Source organism: Oryctolagus cuniculus, chromosome 15 (assembly GCF_051225735.1).
Source record: "Oryctolagus cuniculus isolate XC-2025 breed Fujian yellow rabbit chromosome 15, ASM5122573v1, whole genome shotgun sequence".
Classification (NCBI taxonomy): domain Eukaryota; kingdom Metazoa; phylum Chordata; class Mammalia; order Lagomorpha; family Leporidae; genus Oryctolagus; species Oryctolagus cuniculus.
In genome coordinates this window covers 13,585,227-13,608,456 of record NC_142881.1, presented here as the reverse complement: position 1 = coordinate 13,608,456, position 23,230 = coordinate 13,585,227, and the positions used below count along the sequence as shown (strand labels likewise).

At 52.2% G+C, this 23,230-nt stretch overlaps 1 protein-coding gene and 1 pseudogene across 1 annotated transcript; one reads left to right on the top strand and one right to left on the bottom strand.

Moving 5' to 3' along the window:
• Positions 1–2,414: 2,414 nt before the first annotated feature.
• LOC127484302 (U2 spliceosomal RNA) lies at positions 2,415–2,551 on the bottom strand (annotated as a pseudogene).
• Positions 2,552–3,351: 800 nt separating this feature from the next.
• LOC100339763 (pancreatic lipase-related protein 2) lies at positions 3,352–22,462 on the top strand. Its single transcript, XM_089313618.1, has 12 exons — positions 3,352–3,679; positions 6,008–6,162; positions 7,429–7,554; positions 8,800–8,934; positions 9,429–9,540; positions 10,841–10,960; positions 12,430–12,549; positions 14,413–14,531; positions 16,527–16,656; positions 18,195–18,306; positions 19,718–19,885; positions 22,298–22,462. The coding sequence occupies exons 1-12, from the start codon at positions 3,631–3,633 to the stop codon at positions 22,359–22,361; spliced, it is 1,410 nt and encodes a 469-aa protein (XP_089169744.1). The 5' UTR covers positions 3,352–3,630; the 3' UTR covers positions 22,362–22,462.
• The last annotated feature ends 768 nt before the right edge of the window (positions 22,463–23,230 follow it).

Sequence of the window (23,230 nt, the reverse complement as noted above, 5' to 3'; positions counted from 1 at the left end):
TTGCCACCGGCTCGTCATGTGGTCCCACAGGTGCAGGCCTTCGCCTTCTTCCCACAGCAGACAGCTGGCAGGACCTTGGGCCTTCCCGGCGCCCCAGACACGGAAGGGCAGCCGAGCTGGTTCTGCCAGGGGCAGGCAATCGGTAGTGAATGAGTGCCCTGGGCAGTAGCTTGGGCCCCAGCTGGCCTGCCTCGAATCACGCTGTGGAGAGGACCAGGCAGGCTCTGAGCTTCGTGGGAGCACTCAGTGTGTCTCCCCTCAATCACTGGTGACCCTGGGAGGGGGTACCCAGTGCTCTTTGCCAGGAAGTTTGGCGCAGGGACAATTTCCTAAATCAACCCGGATTCCACCCATCTTAAAGATCCGCAGACTGAGACCCTCAGGAGAGGAGAGGTGGAGCCCTGAGATCCAGGTCCTACTCTGCCAATGGTCCTCACACTAAGCTCGTTGACCTTCCTGGGCCTCAGTTGTCCCTGCTGCAAAATGGGGGTAAAACAAAACTCAGTGTTTCTTGAGCATTTTCACTGCAAAGAGCTTAGATTCAATCATGGCCAGTTTCTCTGGGGACACCTTCCCGTCTTCCGCCCCCCTATTTCTCTCCCACTTCCTCTGTCCCCACCCAGCCCTCGACACCTGTCCTTAACTGGCTTTCCCAGGCGCGTTTGCTTAGCCTGTTTCTCAGTCGCTTGGGCCTCAGTGCCTCTTAGCCCCTTTAAAAGAAAGACTCCAATTCTGGGCTCCTTCAGCGTGACTCCTGCTTGAGCAGACGGCAGTATTTTTCTCTAAATTGCATTTTCCACATTTCTTGTGAAATCCCAATTTAAAAAAAAAGACATTGATATTTGATCACCCACGTCACCTGTGCCACGTGCCTCACTTCTGTCTACCTCCACTCACATCGTAGAGCCATCCAAAGGAGACAGGCATTTCACACCCCTGTTCTGGTTTCCAATGCGTCCAGCCTTGGCAGAGTCTCTCCTCAGTCTGTGGCTTGCGGTGACCATGACCTGCCCTTGGCATTTAGAACGGAGCCTGATGATCCGGAAACAACAAGAACTGACACCCTCCCTGCTTCTTTCTAGCCCTGCCCACTGGGATGAGCACTGACACATGGAGCAGCTCTGGCCACTCAGGTGAGAAGATTCCCCTGGGTTCCTGACAATCCTGTGGCTGGAGCCAGGTGACCGTGGAGCATGGAACCCACAGATGCTATGGACGTGCCTTAGCTAAGACTTTGGCAAAAGCTATAGTTGAGTCACAGATTTTGCTTGGCTGCTATGAGGACGGATGGCAAAACCAACTATCAGACAACTTCACAATCCCAACCCCTCTCCTGATTAAGACAGAGATCCTCTTTAGGAATAGAGTTAGGAAAGGAAGTACCCAAGACTGGGCAAATTCCCTAAAATGGACCCCAGGCCTCTGAACAACTGGACAGCTTTCTCTTTGGGGGAGTGTGGTGGCCAGCGACACCTGTTGGGTGCTGGAGATGGCCCACTGAAAGGACTTTTCGAAGGGACTGTCTGTGCCCTTGTGGACAAGGTTAAGAGAACCCAGCAGGCAGGGGGATGCCCCAGGACCAGCAGCAGGCGGAAGCTCTTCCTGCAGTGTGGCCTGAGCGCAGAAGGGCCCCCCCATGAGGCTGAAGGCATCCACCGTCTTGTCCTTTGGGCAGTTCTGACAATCATCCCAAGCCCTATCCGGCCTCAGAGCCAGAGAGGAGTTACACACACACACACACACACACACATACACACACGGGGCGGGGGGGGACAGAGAGGCCATTTTTCTATCCTGACGCCCTCAGGCAGTTGCTAGCATCCTCAGAGGTTCTGAGATGGGTCAACAGCGCAGGGGTGGAATGTGGAGTGGCTGGACCTCTCACTGCACTGCAGGTGGAGTTGATGATACCGGAACTACTTTGGAAAGCTGTTAAGCCGCGCCCCCTACAGCTCAGCATGCACACGCCACAGGGCCTTCAGAGTACCCCGTGTCTGTGAGCAAACCCAAGAGAAATGGGTGCATGTGTCTACCCCAAGACTAGTGAATGAGAGTGCTCCTAGCAGGACCCTTCATAGCATCCTCTAGCTGGAAGGAGCCCACAGGTCCAGCAATGGCAGAATGGTTCGTAAATTGCAATACATTCCCACAAAACACATGCAGCAATCCTACACGGCAATAAAAGGGAACCAACCATGTAACAAAAACGTCTCCTGTGAAAAATGAATCTCAAAAATGTCTTGTGTGTAAAAAAGCAGAGCACATGCTGTGTCATTCAATTTATGTGAAATCCGGGACAGAGAAAGCTAATCTACGGTGATAGAATTCAGAGGTACGGGTTATTGTCACGGGAGTGGAAGAATAAGAAACTTCCGGCTGCTGGAAATGTTTTGCATCTTGATCTAGGGGATGTTTGAAGGTACTTCAAAAAGTTCATGGAAATCTGGAATTAAAAGATAAGTTTATTTTGGTGCAAAAATTTCGTATCCATTAGTTTTTCCATAATACACACTTTCTACACTTGATCTTAGCCAAAAGGCCGAGAAACGATATAATACAAATTTTCTGAGGATCTTTGAAGACCCCTTGGATGTATCTGTCAAAACACATTTTAAATTTAAATTTAAAAACTCATTAAATTGTACTTGGGAATTAAACTTAAGATCCCTGCGCTTTTGTGGATCTAAATCGGAGGTCAAGTTAAGACATGGCTGGGCGGTACCTGCCTGCTCCCCCACGTTGCCCCCGAGCTGCAGCAAAGGAAAGAAAACACCTCTGCTGCTTCTCTCCAGGTCACGGTAGGGTCTGTGCGGCTCAGGAAGGCTTGTAAAAGAGACCGCATTATTTCTACACAAAGCAGTGTTCATTGTCTCCGGCAGTGAGACCAGTCTACGGCACGGCCTTCGTTTCTATCCTCTCTGGGCTCACTAGGGGTGGGGGCCGCCCCCAAAGTTAGCAAGGGGTGGGCACGTCTCCACCGATGTGTGTGTACGCAGGCAGAAGCAAGGCACCGGGTGCAGCGAGATGGGTTTGGGGTTCGTGCGTTGGGAGGTATCTGGATCAGGAGGTGCTATGGGCTTGGTACGCTCTTGCTATCACTTTGGGTACACAGTCCTCCAGCAACTAAACCTGCAAACTCACATTCACGGAGCCCTTTCCCATTCTCCCCAAATCGATTTTTCCTTTCTTCCAGTTTCACTTTATAAAGGGGTTGCTCTGGCGTTGTGTGTTTATGATAGTGGGTTCAAAGCACCCGCCTGCAGCCCCCCGTCTGGTCTGCCCTGGCATTTCCTCTAAGGAGTCCAGAAGATAAAGCCTGGTGATAAAAGGCCGCCGCCACCCTGTGAGGCCAGGAGAAAACCCTCCAGTGCAGCGCAGTAAGTCTTGGCCCTGTCTGGCTGGGGGCTTGGCGGGGCTGTCACAGGACAGGGCCTGGAAAGGGGGACCCTGGGGAGACCCTGAGCCCAGGGGTCTAGGGTGGTGCTGCCCGCTCTTTGAGGGAGATCCCTGTCCTCCGTCCTACCTGGTCCTGGGTGTGTTCCCAGCCTCTCCTCCTGTCTGGGCTCTGTGGCAGCAGCCTCACGCCTGCACACGTGGGGTCTGTGTGTGCCTGTGCTGCCATCCCTGCAGATGCGACCCTGGTGGACCGTCAGCCTTCTCCTGCTGGCTGCAGTGAGAGGTGAGAATGCTGCCACCGCCCCTCTGGGGAGAAAGTGGCGTCTGGACTGGCATGGGGGGTGGGGCAGCTGCACAATGAGAATCATTATGATCAAGATTGTGACTGTGATTATGATTACTTAATAAAACACCAATCGCTGCCATCCAGAGTGCTGACTCTGGGGCAGATGCGGGCAGCGACTGGACTTGGGGGCTCTCGGGCAGCACCCTGCTCCAGCCCTCTCTTCCTGCAGGCACCACGTAGCCCAGCCAGCAGTCTCGCACCTTTGCGATTGCCATTGCTCCCCCTTTTCAGTCTCTCCCATCGGCTCCGTCCGGAGGAGGGACGAGTTCTACTTATCTTCAAACCAAAATAACCTCCCTTGCCCTGACGCCCCTGCCTGCTGACTTTCCGTCTCCCCTGCCCCCGACAGGTGCGCTCACAGGTGTAACTCACTCACCTGCCAGGGCCACCTCTCCCCCTCTCCTGTCAGATCCCTCGTGGGCCTGGCTTGACCCCCCAAACCCTGCTGGAGCAGACGTGGCCTCTGGGGGGGCCAGCAGGGGCTCCCTTCAGCACCCTGGCTCTCGCCACTCTGTCTCTGGCATCCCAGCCTGCTCTTGGTCTCCCCTTCTGCCCTGGCCATGGAGCACGACCTGGCTGGTGACAGCAGAGCTTGGGGGCCCGGCTCCTCTTTGTCTCCTTTGCTGATCTGCTGCCTCCTTGTGCCCAGATGTGGGGCTCCCGCAAGGCTCACTGTCGAGGCTCACCCCACCTCTCCCCTCCTCGGGACTCCCCTCTGACCCAACCTCTGACTCTCTGGAGTCCCAGGAAGCCTGCGGGGGCCACACCTCAGACCCACTGTCCCAAACCAGGCTCAGTTCATTCACCACCTTCACGCTTACCCCCTCTCCTCTGCTGAGTTTCCATCCTAACGCTTAGGTTGCTCACCATCAGAATGGGCTCTGGCCTCCCCCAACCCTGCACCAGACCCACCCTGGCCACTCTCAGCTCTCCTGCTTCTGAGCTACCTCCCCTTGGTTCCCAAAACCCCCTCCAGGAAGCACAAGCCCGCCCTGCGCCCTCACAGCTCAACACCCTCCAGTTCATCTCTGCTCCCCACCAAAGCATCTGAACCTGGCACCCTGGTCCCTCTGGCCACCAACGGAGCCTGCCACCACTTCTCCTTGAAGCAGAGGCTGCTCCAACCTCCTGCTGCCTCACTTCCGAGCCCTGTTGAGAGTCTTCCCATGGCCTAGAGCAAGCCAGCACCGTCACTGGTTCTCCTTGGAGATTTCCTCCCTTTCAGGACAGGGCCACTGGCTGCTTGCCTTTGCACCCTCAGTTCCTGCCTGCATTCCCAGCTGAAGTTCCCGGGTGCAGATCTTGCAAGTCTTGGCTCTGCTGCTAGCCGTGGTGTTGGGCGGCTTCCTTTGTCTCTCTGTGTCTTGGCTTCCCCACCTGTAGACTGGAGGCAATACCTATCCCTTACTCATGTATGGAGACTTAAATGAGAACACAGCAGTAAAGCATTCACGTGGTGTCTGGCATGTGGTAAACAACAAGTATCAACTATTGATTTTTTGAATGAGTGGCCGATAGTTGGCACCAGCACTTTAAGAGCTGAGGAATCCTGAGAGAGGCCCATTATAATCCTTGGACCTGAATTGCGTCACCCTGGCGATCATTTCCTATGATATTACTTATGTCCTGGACACAGAAGGGACTCTCAGACTTAGTCATGGTTATGTGGGTCACCCATTGCGTGGACTGAGTTCCTCCCACCTGCAGTGTGATGCACAATTAAGTCATTTCCGTTCTTAAGAAATTTACCCTTCAAAGGGCAACAGAGAAAATCCGGAATGGCAGAGAATAATTTGGAAAACTGTGCACGGATGTATGAGTTGGACAAATACCAGCGAATGCTTCCTGTGTGCACACAGCACATGCTGGATGCAATGCAGACGTCAAGACAAATGAGGAGTCCCTGTGGGTGACCGGGGCACACGCCTGGTCGACACTTGATGTTAGGTGATCTGACCTGTCGGAGGGCCTGCTGTGAGTTTCCCACAAGAGGTGATTTTAAGAGCAGGTTGTAGATCAGTGATTCTTATTGAATTTACCACTTCCAGGGCCCTGCCCCAGACCCCTGTGAATCAGGACCTACAAAGGAGGGCAACAGACACATCCGCCCCCAGCCCCTGGGTGATTCGTGTCGTGTAAGACTTGGGGTCACCGATGGCAAAGAGAGAGACCAACGGCCTCAGCCATGCCTGGGGCCCCCGCAGAGATGGGGCACGGCTCCTCTCCAGAACCTCACGTGTCCTGTTGGTGGCTCCCCTGCTCCAGGGAGAGAGATCTGCTACGCACCTCTTGGCTGCTTTTCCGATGAAGAACCATGGACGGGAATCATCCAGAGGCCTTTAAGGATATTCCCCTGGGCCCCCGAGGACATCAGCACCCGTTTCCATCTGTACACAAATGAAAACCCCAACAACTACCAAGTAAGAGCAGCCGGGGAGGGAGGAGTGGTGGGTGGTCGTGGACCCGTGCTGGAACCTTCCAGGGCTGTCTGGGCCATAGTGCACTAACTTGGAACTTTCCTGACGATGCTGTCACTGCTGTTAGCCTAGGTCCATCTGAGCTCTTGGGACCATAAACCCCTGAGCGCTGTGAGTTCCCCACTTAGCCTCCCCAGCCCAGAATGTCTGCCTGGACATGATACTTATATAGTTTTTTAAAAAAACTTTTTATTTGGAAAGCAAAGAGACAGAGAAAGAGACAAACAGAGAGGTAGTCAGAACTCATCCCCTGGTGCATTCCCTAAATGCCCACAAGCGTCAGAGCTGGGCTGGGGGGCTGGGACCAAAGCCAGATGCAGTGAACTCACTCCAGGTCTCCCAGGTGCGTGGCAGGGACCCAACTACTTGAGCCACTGCTGCTGCCTCCCAGACCCTGCATGGGCAGGAAGCTGGAGCCAGGAGCCAGAGCCCTGTGCCGTCCCCAGGCACTCTGATGTGGGACACAGGCGTCTCAACCGCTAGGCTAAGACCTGTTTTTACCACGTGATCCTTCTCTGGCATCCCATCCGCAGTGGCTGCTGCAGGGGCCTGAGCAGGCCAGTGGGACTGAAGGGACTATGGGGCTGTTCCGACGCCTCCCAGCCGCACAGAGCTGAGCCGCCTTTCAGGTCACAGGCTTTGGGCGTAAGGATGCTGTGCCAGGGACCTCCTTGGCCACCTGGGGAAGTCTGCGGACCCCTTCTCAGCACAGTGGTTTCAAATGCATACAATAAAATCTGCTCGATTATAAAGGAAACCACTTATATTGAAAAACAGCTATCACAATATAAATCTATAAAATATAAAAATACAGATATGTGATATGTGCTGCTTCGTTATCTCACTAACAAGTCAGGGGTCAGTGTAATAACTAGTGTTCCTCAAGATCCTCCTCGAGTATAAATGACATTTTGAGGTGTCTGCCACAACTCTAATGTGACTTGAAAATTCCTGTAACTTTTATTCTAGGGTTGTTTGCTTTCATGATTCATAGAAATACTAGATTTCAGGTACAGGGCAATGGAACCGGAAAGGGCATGAACTTGGACTCTCTGGATTCTTCCCACAACTCCAGGTCAGGAACTCCTTCCAGACTGTGCCGGCTTCCAGCCAGTCGAGTCTGTGGTCTCACTCTTTCTGGGGCTCACTCGAACAGGCCCGTGGCTCAGAAAGGCCGACTCTGCAATTCACCTTCTCTAATTACTGCAGCTGATCACTGCCACGAACCCAGCCACCATCGAGGCTTCAAACTTCCAAGTGGACCGCAAGACTCGCTTTATTATCCACGGCTTCATAGACAAGGGCGACGGGAGCTGGCTGCTGGACATGTGCAAGGTAGGGGCCCACCATCCTTCCCTGGCCACTCCCTGCTGAGACCAGCACCTATGGACATGTGCAGGGCAGGGCCCCCTCCTCCCCTGGCCACTCCCTGCTGAGACCAGCACCTACGGACATGTGCAGGGCAGGGCCCCCTCCTCCCCTGGCCACTCCCTGCTGAGACCAGCACCTATGGACACATGCAAGGTAGGGGCCCACCCTCCTCCCCTGGCCACTCCCCACTGAGACCAGCACCTATGGACACGTGCGAGGTAGGGGCCCACCCTCCTCCCCTAGCCTCTCCCCACTGAGACCAGCACCTATGGACATGTGCAGAGCAGGGCCCCCTTTTCCCCTGACCACTCCCTGCTGAGACCAGCACCTATGGACATGTGCAAGGTAGGGGCCCACCATCCTTCCCTGGCCACTCCCTGCTGAGACCAGCACCTATGGACATGTGCAGGGCAGGGCCCCCTCCTCCCCTGGCCACTCCCTGCTGAGACCAGCATCTATGGACACGTGCAAGGTAGGGGCCCACCATCCTCCCCGGCCTCTCCTCACTGAGACCAGCACCTATGGACATGTGCAGGGCAGGGCCCCCTCCTCCCCTGGCCACACCACACTGAGGCCAACACGTAGCACCCGGGTTCAAATTTGCACCTCTGTTGTTCTCGGGACGGGAAAGGGAAATATTCCAGAGAGAGACAGGTCCTTCCTAACACCGCCAAGGAAAGCCTGGTTCTCAAGGATATCCATTGCCAAATTCTCCCTCCCACTGAATTCTAGCCAACCGACTCCTCCAAGGCTGCTCCGAGAGGCTCTGAGTGCAGACCTGGGAAAGCCACCTGACAGTTGATAGAAAACCCTTGCACACTATAAAATAGAATATTCTGCAATGGTGCAAAGGTTCAGCATCTGCATTGTGCAAACCAGGAGCCACTGGGTGTGTGGTTTCTGAGCACTTGAGGTAGGACTCGTGCAACTGACAACTGAGTGTTACAGGTACTGGGTAGTAGTTTGACCTTTACCACCTGGCTGTGCCCATAACCGTCTGTGAGACCTGAAACGCATACACTTGCCAGGCCTCAGTTTCCACATCTGTTAAGCAGCCCTGAGTATACCCAGATCACAGCATTCCAGTGAGGATTAAGTTATGACGGGTTAAGGAATATTAAAGCTCCCGCAGAGTGCGTGGTGGGCGTGAATTCCCATCTCTGCGGCTTTTACAAATGGGTCTCTCTGCCTTGCGCTTGTCTCCCCTAGAAAATGTTTCAAGTGGAGGCGGTCAACTGCATCTGCGTGGACTGGAGGCGCGGGGCGCAGACGGCCTACACCCAGGCCGCCCACAACACGCGCGTGGTCGGGGCGGAGATCGCATTCTTAGTCCGCGTGCTGTCGGTAAAACCCTGCCTGGGCCACGGCCTGGGGAGGGGGGTGGGGCAGAGGCTGGGGCAGCCTGGGCACCGGAGGGCAGAGAGCGGCTACAAATCAGCTGGCCAGGGCTCGTGGGCCCTTCCTGAGAGAACACTGCTACCTTGTGCCTTTGCCGATGGGGAAGGCACCAGGTCCCCTCCAGGGGATCAGGGATGCGTCAGCCTCTTCAGCCCTCCTTGTTAGGCTGCTCTGGGAAACAGCATTCTGGCTGCCTAGCGTTCCCCATCAGTGCCAGGGTCAGGGCGGGGAGGCGGCGGCGGGCGGCGCAGGTGCACCTCCGGCCCGCGCGGGCGCCTGCAGTTGGCGAGGCGGCCGCTGGTCAGCACTGTTGCCCCGCGCACGAGCCGGTCCGCGGGACGCAAAGCTGGTGGGGGTCGGCTCCTCCCGCGTGTCCAGCCCGGGTCCTGCGCGTAGTCCACCGCCCCGCGTGCGGGGCCTGAAGCGCCTTCCCTCCGCAGACCGAGCTGGGGTACAGCCCCGACGACGTGCACCTCATCGGCCACAGCCTGGGCGCGCACGCGGCCGCGGAAGCGGGCAGGAGGCTGGGGGGCCTCGTGGGCAGGATCACAGGTAGGGGTCGCGGGGCCCGGGCCGGGGTCCAAGACGTGGGGCGCGCGCAGGGCAGCGGCGACTTGGACCTGGAGCCGGGCACTTCCCGCGGCGAAGGGCGCCCCCTACGGGTCCTCCAGGAGCTGACGGCCATGCCCTCGCTTCATTAAAAATAATTGTCCGTGATTGTAATGTGTATCAGAAAATAGATGATTATAAATAAAAATACACCGATAAAGAAAAGGAATATATTTATAAAGAAAAAATAAAGTAGCACACGAAATCCATGACTTCAGGGATATTATTGCTAGAGTAGAAGAGAGAGAGAGAGAGAGAGAGAGATTTAATTAGCCAGTTCACAAAGGTTTGTTGATGTCTCTGCTGTGCCAGGCACGGGCAGAAAATGAAACTGGCCAGCTGAGCACCGCCACCCAGGAGGCGCCCAGGAAGTAGTGAATGAATGAATCACTTGGCGGAATGAATGCACACTGGACCTAGACACAGCCATTTGTGCAGCCGATCGGGAGGTGACTCAGACACGCGGCTGGACTCTGTTCACGGGTGTCCTCTGTGCACTGCGGGGAGGAGATGGGGGGAGCGATTGTCTCCATGGCAGAGGAGTTTCTTGTACATCTTTTCATGGGGTTTGCACAATAACCCTAAGAGGTAGGTTGTTTATTCCCATTTTCTGGATGGGAACTGAGGCCAGAGGAGAGAGGTGTTTGACCTTGGGCAGAAGCAGGGCGGTCACTGGGTGCTGTGTTCCCACCCTCTGCAGCTCCTGCTGCCAGAGGCCCCTGATCCAGCCTGGGAGACAGACAGCTGAGTGGGTGACACAGAGCAAAGCAGAATGAACAGGTGCAAAATCCAGCTATGCAGAGTGGGGGGGTGGGGATGCTGAGGAAGGGGAGTTAGATTTCCCTCCAGGAGAAAGTACTCAAACTCGGTGTTAGAAGAGCGTGGGGAAGGGCACAGCTGGCTGGGGAGCAGCACGAACGAAGGCACAGAGGAATAGAGGTGTGGGCCTCAGGGCCGGGGAGCAGCTGGGGGTGGCCAGGGAGTTTGCAGTCCCTGAGGGCAATGGCCGAATGGTAGCACGTGTGTGGGAGAAAAGGAGCAGGCACTGGGGGGTTCTGGGTGTGTCCAGAAAGCCATTATCCCCATTCCTGCCTCTCTCTCTTTCTCTCTCTCTCCCTCTCTCTGAAGCAGACCCAATTCCCTAACCACAGCTTTTGACCAGGATTCCTCCTGCTCTGTTTGCGGGTATGGGGTTTGGATCTGTTTTTCTTGGCGTGCAACCTGTCCGCCTCCTCCCTTTCAGGGCTGGATCCTGCAGAGCCCTGCTTCCAGGGAGCACCCGAGGAGGTGCGGCTGGACCCATCCGATGCTGTTTTTGTGGACGTGATTCACACGGACTCGGCGCCCATCGTCCCGTTCCTAGGTGAGCTCCTCAGTCCTGCCTCCTGGGACTGATGCCAGTGGTTCCAGGCGTCACACACAGACACATGCAGGTGCACGCGCGCGCGCGCACACACACACACACACACTGCAGGGGGCCTTTCAAAATGAGGAACTGCAGCAGTGCCTTGGGCATCAGTCGAAGTCGGTGCCAACCACAGTGCTGGTGACAGGAGCCTGTGGCCACAAGGACAGGAGACCCATCTGTAGCCTATGGAAGGCTGTGACTCAGTCTTCAAACCCCACCTCCCTCCCTGCTCTCTCAGTATCCAAAGTGGCAGATGCATTTCTTTTTTTTAAGATTTATTTTATTTATTTGAAAGACAGAGTTACAGAGAGAGGTAGAGACAGAGAGAGAGAGGTCTTCCATCCACTGGTTTACTCCCCAGATGGCTACAACGGCCGGAGCAGTACCAATCCAAAGCCAGGAGCCAGGAGCTTCTTCCGGGTCTCCCACATGGGTACAGGGGCCCAAGGACTTGGGCCATCTTCCACTGCTTTCCCGGGCCACAGCAGAGAGCTGGATTGGAAGTGGAGCAGCCGGGACTCAAACCAGTGCCCATGTGGGATGCCAGCACTGAAGGCAGCAGCTCTACTGGCTACACCACAGCGCCAGCCCCAACAGATGCATTTCTTACTGATATTCGACCTGTCTTTGCAGATTACAAAGTTAATTTTTGAACTTTTTTCTTCTTTTGTTAAAGCTTTGGTAACAGTTTGTTTTATTGGAGACCAAATACAGCCCACCATTTAATTCTTCTTAATTCAGTTCTCTTTTCAACTTTTTCATGTATAAAGCCCCATGAGACTTGCCAGTGCGCTGTACGTTTTTGAGGACGGTGATGATACTATCGAGGTGTTGATCATGTGCTGTCTGAACATGTTGTAAACATCAGCTCATTCATCCTGTGAAACCCTACAAAGTGGTCAGCTTTTCACAGCTGACGAGTGGAGGCTCAGTGAGGTTAGGTAGTCGTCCAAGACACACAGTCTGTAAGAAGAACCAGGACTTGATCATATCCCTGTGTACCTCCAAACCAAAGCTCCTAACCATTGTGCTATGGTTGACAATACTTACATTGTAACATAGAAATCAATGGTTAAAATGAATCAAGTAACACAAGTAGTACCAGCCCTGATATGTGCCAACTGGTACGCAACAGTATCAGAGCATAACAGTATTGTCCAGGGCTCCCCAAGGCAGACAAGACGCACACACAAATATAGGGCGCACAGTCACCCAGAGCCTGCTCTCCCCCTCTCTCCTCCCTCCTTGCCTTGCCAAGCACCCACCTCTGAGAACCTCCTGCAGAGCTGGAGGTGGGGCTGGGCAGAATCTGCCAAGAAGGCTCTCACTCAGGTTGGAATGAGTCGAACGCCTCCCTGTGTCCCTGATCTAACTTGGAGACCACTTACTGCCCTGCCTGCTCACCTCTGTGTCGCACGTTTCAGGTTTTGGAATGAGCCAAAAGGTGGGCCATCTGGATTTCTTTCCAAATGGCGGAAGGCACATGCCTGGATGTGACAAAAATCTCCTTTCCACCATCATTGATATAGATGGGATCTGGGAAGGTAAGACCACTGAAGCACATGGCACCTGCTCTGTTTGGGGGAAGCAGAACATGTGGCCGAGTCTGTCACCGTTTACAAAGCGTGCTTTCTGATCCAGGTAGTTTCCCAGTGGTGCTAGGAGATGGTACTCTGATTGGCCCCATTTTCCGGGTGCCAAAACTGAACATCACAAGTTACAGAGTTGTCTAAACCTGACCCAAATTTAAGCCCAATTTCTGACTGCAAATCTCGGCTTTGGCCCCAGCCTGGGCTGTCTCCCTTCGTAGTCAGAAAGCTGGGACGAGGGACTCACACATAGGCTGTTCCCAGCTCTGGCTCTGGTCACCCATCCCGCCTTCAGCACTACTTGAAGAACCGCAGGCAGAAGCCAAGAGCTGAAGGGCTGTGACCTTGTGGCTGTTGGCTGTTGTGAGATCCTCGGAATGGAAGGAGACTGAGCTGGTGGACAGCCGGTTGCTCTGTGGGTGTGGGGTGTGCGTGTGGGAGGAGGAAGCCTGGTGATCCGGGGGGACCCCCAGTGGCTCCCAGCAGCTGTGTGTGTTTCAGATCCTCTGAGAGGGTGGGGGCCGGGTCCCCAACATCGGGTGATCCCACAGCACCAGGCCTTGGCCTGTGGCCATTCCTGTTGTTCCTCCCCTGAGACCAGGCTTCTGTCTCCCCAAAAAAGGGGAGCTTGGGTCTCTGATCACTTGATTTGTCTTGATTTTTCTGTACTTGGAGTTCCCCAAAGCTAAAGACTATGTCTCCAGCATCCAGCCCTCCTAGCCCCCTGCTCAGGTTCTAGCTCAAAGCCACTCTGTTACACCCAGTTGGGTTGAGTGGTTGGTGTTGACTTGTTAATAGTCCACGTGCTGGATGTCAAAAGAACAAAGTCAAGAAAACAACAGCCAGCATCCAGGAGGAGTGGCTGTTCAGCCTGGGCCTCAGGCTGCGGAAAGGCCTGTGCCACGTGGCCTGGAGGTCCTCCCCCCACCACCCCGCCATGGTGCATCTGAGGGGTCTGCACAGTGGCCATTTGAGAAATGGGGGTGCCCTGAATCATGGAAGTGTGGGGAGATTTCCATGAAAAACTCAAGATTCTGTGTTCTTGTAAAACTCAGAAGACAAAGCCATCTGGGCCCCTAACCTGCAACGCTGGCTGGGCCGGGGAGGGACCCTCTGGAAGCTACTGCTCCCTTCTCAGGCTCTCTGTCTCTAGGCAGGTAGGCAGATGGATGACAGACAGATAACAGAGAGAGAGAGAGAGAGAGAGAGAGAGAGAGAGGATAGACAGATCTCTGTATTTTTAAAAGCTATTACTATCTTTTTAATTTTTAAATGTTTAACTGATACATACAAACTTGAATGTATTTTTGGCTACCATGAGATATCTCAATGCACATGTCCGTCATTAATGTTCAGAGTAAACCCATCTGCTTCCCCAAACCCTTATCTCTGTACAATGAAAACATTCCAAATCCTCTCTCCTGGCTGTCTTTTACAAGCGTTATTAAAGCTGCTGTTATTTTTCTTGAGTCTCTCCCCGTGTGTGTGTGTGTGTGTGTGTGTGTGTGTGTCTACTCTACGTTGTTGTCTTCCTTTCCACCTCTCTCCTCTCTGTGTCTCTGTCTGTGTCTCTGCCCCGCTCCGGCCTCCAGGCCTCCTCATTCCCTCATTCATGTTGCACACCTGGCCCTGGAGCCCCAGACACACATGCTTGTTAGGACCTGTCGCTCCTTAGCAGCGGCCCAGCCTTCGGCAAAGGCCCCAGCATGTTCAGGGTGCTGACGCCCCTTGCTGGAATGGGGAGGTGACCCCTCACTTGCTCACTTCAAAGGGGAAGGAAGGTCTCCCCCCGAGCCCCTCTCGTCTCTGCCGTCTCAGGAACCTGCAACTTTGCAGCCTGCAACCACCTCCGCAGCCACAAGTACTACGCAAGCAGCATCCTCCGGCCCGACGGCTTCCTGGGCTACCCCTGCGCCTCCTACGAAGAGTTCGAGGAGGTGGGTCCCACGAGGGGCCTGGGGGGACGCTGGGGGGGTCTTCCTTCCTCCCTTCCTTCCCATTCCTTCTTTTTCCAGCACTGCATTTATGATCTTGTCACTTTAGTCTCCTTTAATCTAGAACAATGTTCCATTTCTTTCTTGGTCGTCTAGGACGTTGCCAGTTGTGGGGATTCCAGGTCAGGTGCTTGGTCGACTACCCCACACCTGGATGCTGGTGACTTTGTTGTAATTCAGTGGATGACCTTAGGCCCTTCTCAGTTCATCACAGCCACAAGTTGTCCATTTAATGAAATTTTGCCCATCATTTGATGTTATAAATTTTTTTTTTAAGATTTACTTATTTATTTGAAAAACAGAGTTGCAGAGTCAGAGAGAGAGCTTCTATCCTTTGGTTCACTCCCCAAATGGCCACAACAGCCAGAGTTGGGCCGATCCAAAGCCAGGAGCCAGGAGCTTCTTCCAAGTCTCCCAAGCATGTGCAGGGGCCCAAGCACTTGGACCATCTTCTACTGCTTTCCCAGGCCATAGCAGACAGGTGGACTGGAAGTGGAGCAGCCAGGTCTTGAACTGGCACCCATATGGGATGCCGGCACAGCAGGCAGCAGCTTTACCTGTTATGCCACAGTGTCAGCCCCTGATGTCATAAATTTTGATCTTGGTTAAGGGAGTATCTACCAGATTTATCCATCATACAAGTACTGCTTCCTCTAAGTTCTTTATTAGGTGATACTGATATTGTCCCCCAACGATAAACCCAGTCAAAGGTTTGAGTTTCTGTTGATGATCCCAACCTGAATCAACTATTACAATGGGAGTTGCCAAAATTTCATACTTTACAGTTTTTTTCACTATAAAAATATGTTAAATTCACATTTTTGCATTCAAAGCTTTTTTTTAAAATTTTTTTTATTTTTTGACAGGCAGAGTGGTCAGTGAGAGAGAGAGAGAGAGACAGAGAGAAAAATCTTCCTTTGCCGTTGGTTCACCCTCCAATGGCCGCCACGGCCAGCGCGCTGCGGCCGACGCACCGCGCTGATCCGATGGCAGGAGCCAGGTACTTATCCTGGTCTCCCATGGGGTGCAGGGCCCAAGCACTTGGGCCATCCTCCACTGCACTCCCGAGCCACAGCAGAGAGCTGGCCTGGAAGAGGGGCAGCCGGGACAGAATCTGGCGCCCCAACTGGGACTAGAACCCAGTGTGCCAGCACCGCAAGGCAGAGGATTAGCCTAGTGAACCGCGGTGCTGGCTCGCAAAGCTAATTTTTACCTTGAGTTAAATTAAGGTCTCAAGAACATCTGGTTTGATGCTGGGGTCTGTGAGTGTGCAGTGAGTAGCCTTGCTGGGCTAATTTTGATTGGTGCAGGCATCACATTGCGGCCCCCAGAGCTTGTCACGTGCTTCCCATATTGCAAAATACTCTGCACACCAGGCCCTCAAGAAGCAGAGGGCAGCTGGTGCTGTGCCACAAAGCACCTGTCTGATTGCCCCCTCCAGGCCCAGTTAATGAATGACCATTAATAAGGGGCAGAATATCAAGTAGTCTGGAGAAATAACTCACAATAAAGTGGAAATGGTCTTGGATGATCCCTTCTTCTCTTTAGAAATAACTCATTTTCCAACCCATTCACTTCTTCCAAGAGACGTTGTCTTGCCTTCCACTGTCATATTTTACTTTTACTGCTTCCTGTAAGTGACTCGTCACTCCAACCACGCTCTAAGTCTCCCAGGCGCTTTTGTGGGTAGTCTGCAGGGCCTAGCGAAGTTCGCTGCACGGTTCTCAGGACGGATGCATGAATGTGTGAATCAGTGGGGTGGGAGTATGCATGAATCAGTGGAGGGACAGAGGGTGGATAAGAAGATGGGTGGGCGATGGATTGGTACGTGGGTGGTTGGATGGGTAGATGAGAGGACGGATGGGGGGATGACTGATGGAGTGAGTGAGCCAAAGGCGTACCCCTAACAGACAAATTATGGGTTGTTTCCCCCACTAGAATGGCTGTTTTCCTTGTCCGGATGAAGGATGCCCAAAAATGGGGCACTATGCTGACCAATTTCAGGGGAAAACTAGTGCTGTGGGGCAAACCTTTTATCTGAACACAGGAAGTAGTGGCAACTTCACGCGTAAGTTTCTATTTTTACTTACTTAAAAATTCTTGCAAGAAGTTTTAAAATGTGTAGGAGTCGTATCAGTCAGAACCCTGGGTAACGATGGACAGAAACTGAACTACAACCCCCGGAAGCTGTAAGGTAAAGACAGTAGAATGCCATTTGTTCGGAGCCTCACCCTCAACCCTTGAACCAATACTCCTGAGCAGCGGGGCAAAGCACAGTGACTGGCCAGGCTCGGTCACATGTCCACCCACGTCTATTGGAAGAAGAGGGCAAAGTGCTTGTCAGTCAAGGAGGCCCCGAAGTGAGGGTTGTCTATCATCCTAGTCCCGCCTACACACATACTTGTGTTCTTTTGCTCAGCTCCTCATGTAAAAAATACCAGATAGTGAAGTCATCAACTCACTTGCTATAAACAATATCATATAATGGCTAGAGAGAAGAGCAGTCATTTGCCAAGGAAATTTTAAGTTATTAAAGCTATTTAAATTATTTTAAAATAATTAAGGTAAAATATCTTATAATAAATATATAAATAGGTAAATAAAATAGCAATCAAATCATCAATTTAAAATTAATTTTTAAATGTTTACAACACTTTACAAAGCCATTTTTACACCCAGTATTTTATGTAATCCTTGCAATGTTTATCAGCAAAGATAATACTTGGCAATACTTCTAGAGTCTTATATGCATATTTCTTTAACCCAGACATTCCACTTCTCATAATATACTGTAGAAAAATGCCTGTGTGTGTGCACAACAAGGCTTGTTCAAGGACACCCATGGTAGTGTTGTCTTCAAATAGCCAAGACTGATGGGAAAATATGAATATCCACCACTTGGTAAATGACTATGTCTTGTAGATTAAATACTATATATAGCCATTAAAAGGAGCTCTGTGTGCTGAAGAGAGAAAACCTTGAAGATATAAGAAGTGGAGGACGAGCAATCAAGCAGCATGCAATGCACCTAATGCAGAAGCCTGTGCAGGCTGCTCCACCAGAATACGTAGCCTGGTGGCTTATAGAGAGCAGAAATTTACTTCTCACAATTCTGGAAGTCCAAGCTCGGAGTGTCCGCACGGCCAGGACTGGTGCACACTGCCCGCTTCTCGTGCCCTCCCACGTGGAGGGAAGACAGGGAGTGAGCTCCCTCGAGTCACTCTTAAAAAGCCACTCATCCCATCCATGAGGGGCCCACTCATTGTGACCCAATCATCTCTCAAAGGTATTACCTCCTAAGACCTCCCACTGTGGTATGAGTTGGGTGGGTGGGTAGGGGGAGACACACACTCTGGTCATCTCCTCATGCACCCATCAGGGTCCAGGTGTGCAGTACCAGGGCCCCTAAGAGACTGTGCTGAGCTAAACCCACTCCCCTCCGGGTCCCCACACCCCCCTCCCTGGGGTCCGGAACTCCTTGGCCCCAGCTCCACTGAAGGGAACGTGAGTCACATTGCCCCCATCCTTTGGCTGGGAACAAAATGCATCCACCGGGTCATTTTCTCACCAAGCTGAGTTCCTGACCTGACTTGTTTCTCTGGCCAGGTTGGAGGTATAAGGTATCAGTCACACTGTCTGGAAAGAGGAAACTGAGTGGGTACATCAGGATTGCTTTGTACGGAAGTAATGGAAACTCCAAGCAGTATGAGATTTTCAAGTAAGTTCCACAGTAAAGTAGAAAGACCATACTTTCCGTAATGGATTATTCATAAAACACTGAGTATAAATCACCTTAATAAGCTGAGGCTCATGTTATACAGAACCATCAAGTTTTGCATCTAGTTTAATTATCTCATTTTTATTTTATTTATTTGAAAGGCACAGTTACAGAGAGAGGTAGATACAGAGAGAGAGAGGTCTTCCATCTGTTGGTTTACTCCTCAAATGGCCACAATGGCCAGAGCTGGGCCAGGCCAAGGCCAGGAGCCAGGAGCTTCTTCCAGGACTCCCTCATGGGTGCAGGGGCCCAAGGACTCGGGCCGTCCTTTGCTGCTTTCCCAGGCGCATTAGCAGGGAGCTGTATAGTAAGTGGAGCAGCCAAGACTTGAACCGGCACCCATATGGGTTGCTGGCACAGCAAGCCGGGGCTTTTTTACCTGCTGAGCGACAGCGCCGCCCCGGAGAACTCACTATATAAATGAATCCTGTGCTGCCTCCTTTTGGAATGCCAGTGGCCTGACTGAATATCACATTCGCAGGCAAGGCGTCTCCCTCCCTTTTGACACAAACTCCCTCCCGCACACGGAGATACACGTGAAGCCTGGGGCCAGCTCCTCGTTGCTGTGGTGGCCTTGGGAGCTGGCTTTTGCTGGAAATATGAGGCGCTTGATAAATGTATGTTGGACAAATGCATGACGGTAAAATGGGTTTCTGCTTTTGCAATAACTGTTACGTAATATTTTTCCAGCTTAAATTTCTTTGGCAATTTCCTGTGCTACTTGAGAGCCTGTTTAGATATGACATAGGCACTTGGTTCCAGAAGTGAACTTTAGGATTAATATGCCACCCCAAATAATTTGCCTTTCTCCAGGCACAAACATGAACAGTGGAAACCTGGAGTCTAGATGTTTAAATGTGGCTTCTTCACAAAACCATTGGTGTTTGGGCGACCTCCGGACATATATGAAGTCATTGCAGCTCTTTGCAAAAACATAACAGCTGCCATCATTTGGAAAACCAACAGATTGCTCTCATCCTCTGTAGTCATGCAACCAGCTGATATACCATATTTGTGGAGATTTTATTTTATTTTATTATTTTATTTTATTTTATTTAGAGATAGAGATCTTCTAGTCACTGATGCGCTCCTCAAATGCTCGCAACAGCCAGGGCTGGATCAGGCCAAAGCCAGGAGCCAGAAACTCAACCGGGGTCTCCCATGTGGGTGGCATCCACCCAAGTACCGTAGCCATCACTTGCTGTCTTCTAGGGTGCCCCTTTGCAGGAAGCTGGATTGGAAGCAGATCCAGGACTTGAACCCAGGCACTCAATATGGGCATCCCAGCAGTGTCTTAACCACTGCACCAGATGCCCATCCCTGATATAACAGTTCAAGTCTATGTTTTCAGAGGATCCCTCAAACCCAAGGCAAGCCATGTTCGTGCCATCGATGTGGACCTCGATGTTGGGGAAGTTCAGAAGGTTAAATTCCTCTGGAACAACCACGTGATAAATCTTCTGAGCCCCAGACTGGGGGCTTCGCAAGTCACGGTGCAAAGCGGAGAACACGGAACTGAGTGCGTGTCTCTTACTCTAATTCTGATTCCATCCTTGTGTCAGTCTGTCTGCCCATGCAGACGTCCATCCATCCAGTCACCCACCTCCCCATCTACGTACCCAGCTATGCATCCGTTCATCTGCTTTCTATCCATCCCTCTATCCTTGGCTGTGCATCCCACTAACCACTTACCCATCCCCTTACGCATGCGCCCAGTCACCCAGCCTGTGTCTCCTCATCCTCTGCCCATTCAGCCATCCTACCAGCTTCCCATCCACCCATTCATCTACCCAAGCTATTCATCTCAACTCTACGTCCATCTGCCTGGCTGACTTAGAAAAATCAAACCCAGGGCATGGAATGCAAGGCATAGATTTAAGGATCGGGCAAATTAATTTATCTCAAACAATAAGGACAATACTTGGGAAATACCTGGGAGAAATCTGTGAGCTGATTTCAATTGCGCTGCAGTCAGTAAGGTAGCCATGGCATGAGAGGGATATAAGCTGTGTTGGGAATCCAGCTTGCAGTGGCAAGCCTTCCTCATTCTGAGGGAATAGAATCTCACTTGCTGGGAGGAGGGAGACCATGGCTCTTCAGTATGTGGGAAGAAACCAGGACTATTTAAAAGGAAAATCAGAAAGTTTGATGGCATGTTGGAGTTTAAAGGAATCATAGATGTCAGCTCTCAACTGCTCTCATTGTAAGACAAGGAGGGAAGCTGAAAGGGAAAATATTGGACTTCAAAGTGTTTTCAAAAATACACACCAAGGCTTTGCTCGGCCGGATGACTTAGCTTTGCTGGCATACAAGAGCACTGGTCCTGATTCCGCAGCGTGTGACAACAGGGTCAGGTGTGACAGCAGGGTCAGGTGTCCCAGGTGGTTAGCCAATGCTTCGTGTACTCAAGTGTAAGTATGAGGCCCAGCTAGGGCTAGGACCCAGGTCTCCTGATGCCCAGTCCAGCCCTCATCTCTCTCCCCTGGGCCCTCAGCTCACACAGCCACATGGGCGCTGAGATCCATGAGGACTGGTGGCACGAGGCCCGGTGGGAACGCGAGATCTCGGTATTTCGGTGGGGGTGGAGTTCCTGTTTAAATACAATGTAGTTCACATCCCACATATCCCAAACACCAAATTCCCTGCCCCACATGAGGCTCCTTCCTCAACCAGCTACACTCTGAGGCTAAGCCCCGAGTGGGGACTGCCTGGGCCACACCATCCCATTGGCCAAAACCACCTACAAAGCACGGGGAGGCTGCCAGCGCCCTTCGTCTCTCACCTGGATGCTTGCCCCAGCCTGACCAGCCTCCACCCCCTCCGCACCTGTACCCTGCAACAGTTTTTTTGAAATACACAGCTCTATTGACATATAGTTTCCATGCCATACAATTCACCCACATGAAATGTGTAATTCAGTGGCTTTATACTCACAGTTGTACAGTCATCACCACAACCAATTTTAGAATGCTCTCATTGCCTCTAAAAGAAAGCCCATACCCAGCCGGCGCCACAGCTCACTAGGCTAATCCTCTGCCTGTGGCACCGGCACGCCGGGTTCTAGTCCTGGTTGAGGTGCCGGATTCTGTCCTGGTTGCTCCTCTTCCAGTCCGGCTCTCTGCTGTAGCCCGGGAGGGCAGTGGAGGATGGCCCAGGTCCTTGGGCCCTGCACCCGCATGGGAGACCAGGAGGAAGCACCTGGCTCTTGGCTTCAGATCGGCGCAGCGCACCCACCGTAGCAGCCATTTGGGGGGTGAACCAACAGAAGGAAGACCTTTCCCTCTGTCTCTCTCTCACTGTCAAACTGCCTGCCCCCCCCCAAAAAAAAGCCCATACCCATCAGCCATGAAGCCAACCCACACCTCCCTTTCCCCCAGTCTGTGCCTCCACTCCCCTCTCCATCTCCGCTGTGATTCTCTTCTTTACTTTGCATGATATTTTCAAGGTTCACCCACACAGCATGTGTTACGACTTCACTCTTTTAGTGCCAAATAATATTCTGTGATATGGATGGGCCACATTTTATTCAAGTATCAATGGATGGACATTTGAGTTGTTTCCACTTTAGGGCTATTAGGAATAATTTTGCTAGGAACATTCATGTACACATTTTTATACGGGTCCCTGGTTTCATCCTCTTGAGTACACACCTAGAAGTAGAACTGCTGCATCATAAGGTAACTATGTTTAGCCTTGAAAGGACCTTCTCTCCTCAGTTTGGTACAGCATGGTGTGATGTGGCTGATTCGCTGTCAGCCCATCAAGAGCCCCCAAGGAGAGAAGGTGTGCTTTGGGCAGGTTCCTTAGAATCTCCTAGACCCTGCCTGGTGTCGCAGGGAGCTGAAGCCGGGGCGGGCTGGGTACTGCCTGCTCATCTGAATTCACCTTGCTACCAGCAGAGGGCTCATGCTGAAAACGCTCTCGCCCCCAGGTACCACTTCTGCAGCAGCGACACAGTGAAGGAAGACGTCTTACAATCTCTCCACCCTTGTTAGACACGTGGCGTGGCTCCTGACCCTTTGCAACAATAAAGGTTTTACTGCGCTCCGTGTGAGAGGGAGGTGTTTGTTGACCGTCTCCATGTTCCGCGGGCACATTTCTGCTACTGATTATTGAGTGTGGAATCCAGTCCGCCACAGGTAATGAATGCTTGGACCTTCCTACCCACCATCTCTGCCACCGTCTCTTGCAGAGCACTTGGTGTGATTTGTGCTAATGTTTAACTCCTTTAGACAGGAAGTTCTGTCCTACTTGAAAAGGTCTCTGTTGTCACCCACCTAGCGGGGAGGGAAGGCCTCATGTGAGAGCAGCCTGTGGCTAGAAACACCAAATTCACCTTAGAAATCTGCCTGTAACAGAGAAGAAGAGGAGCTTTTAAAAAAAATTCATACATGCACACGGCACAAAATTCAAATTGTACGTAAATGACTCTCATAAAAGGTGAGTCTCTCTACTTGCCTTTGTCATGGGATTCCTAGGTCCAGATATCATTGGATGGCTGAGTCCAGCTTCTTGTCTCTAATGCAAGAATCTCAGAATGAGATGTGACAAAGATCAGCAGAAAAGTAAGGTTTATTTACATTCAAAGCAAAAGTACGCACTCAACAGTGCAGGCGTGCTCAAGAGGGAGCTGCACTCACTGAGCGTCAAGGTCATCCCTTTATACGACCTGGAGGCATAGGGGGCGACGTCTGGGGTGGAGTTGGGGGCAAGGTTTGAGTACCACCCACTTCTTTACCCTTTTTGGAAACCTCTGAGGTGTTATGGTGTCAGGTGAAAGACTAGTGTCAGCCATGGTAATTTTATAATAATAGCATAATTAGCTAAGGTCATGGCAGAGACACAACCACCAGCCAAGGTCGTC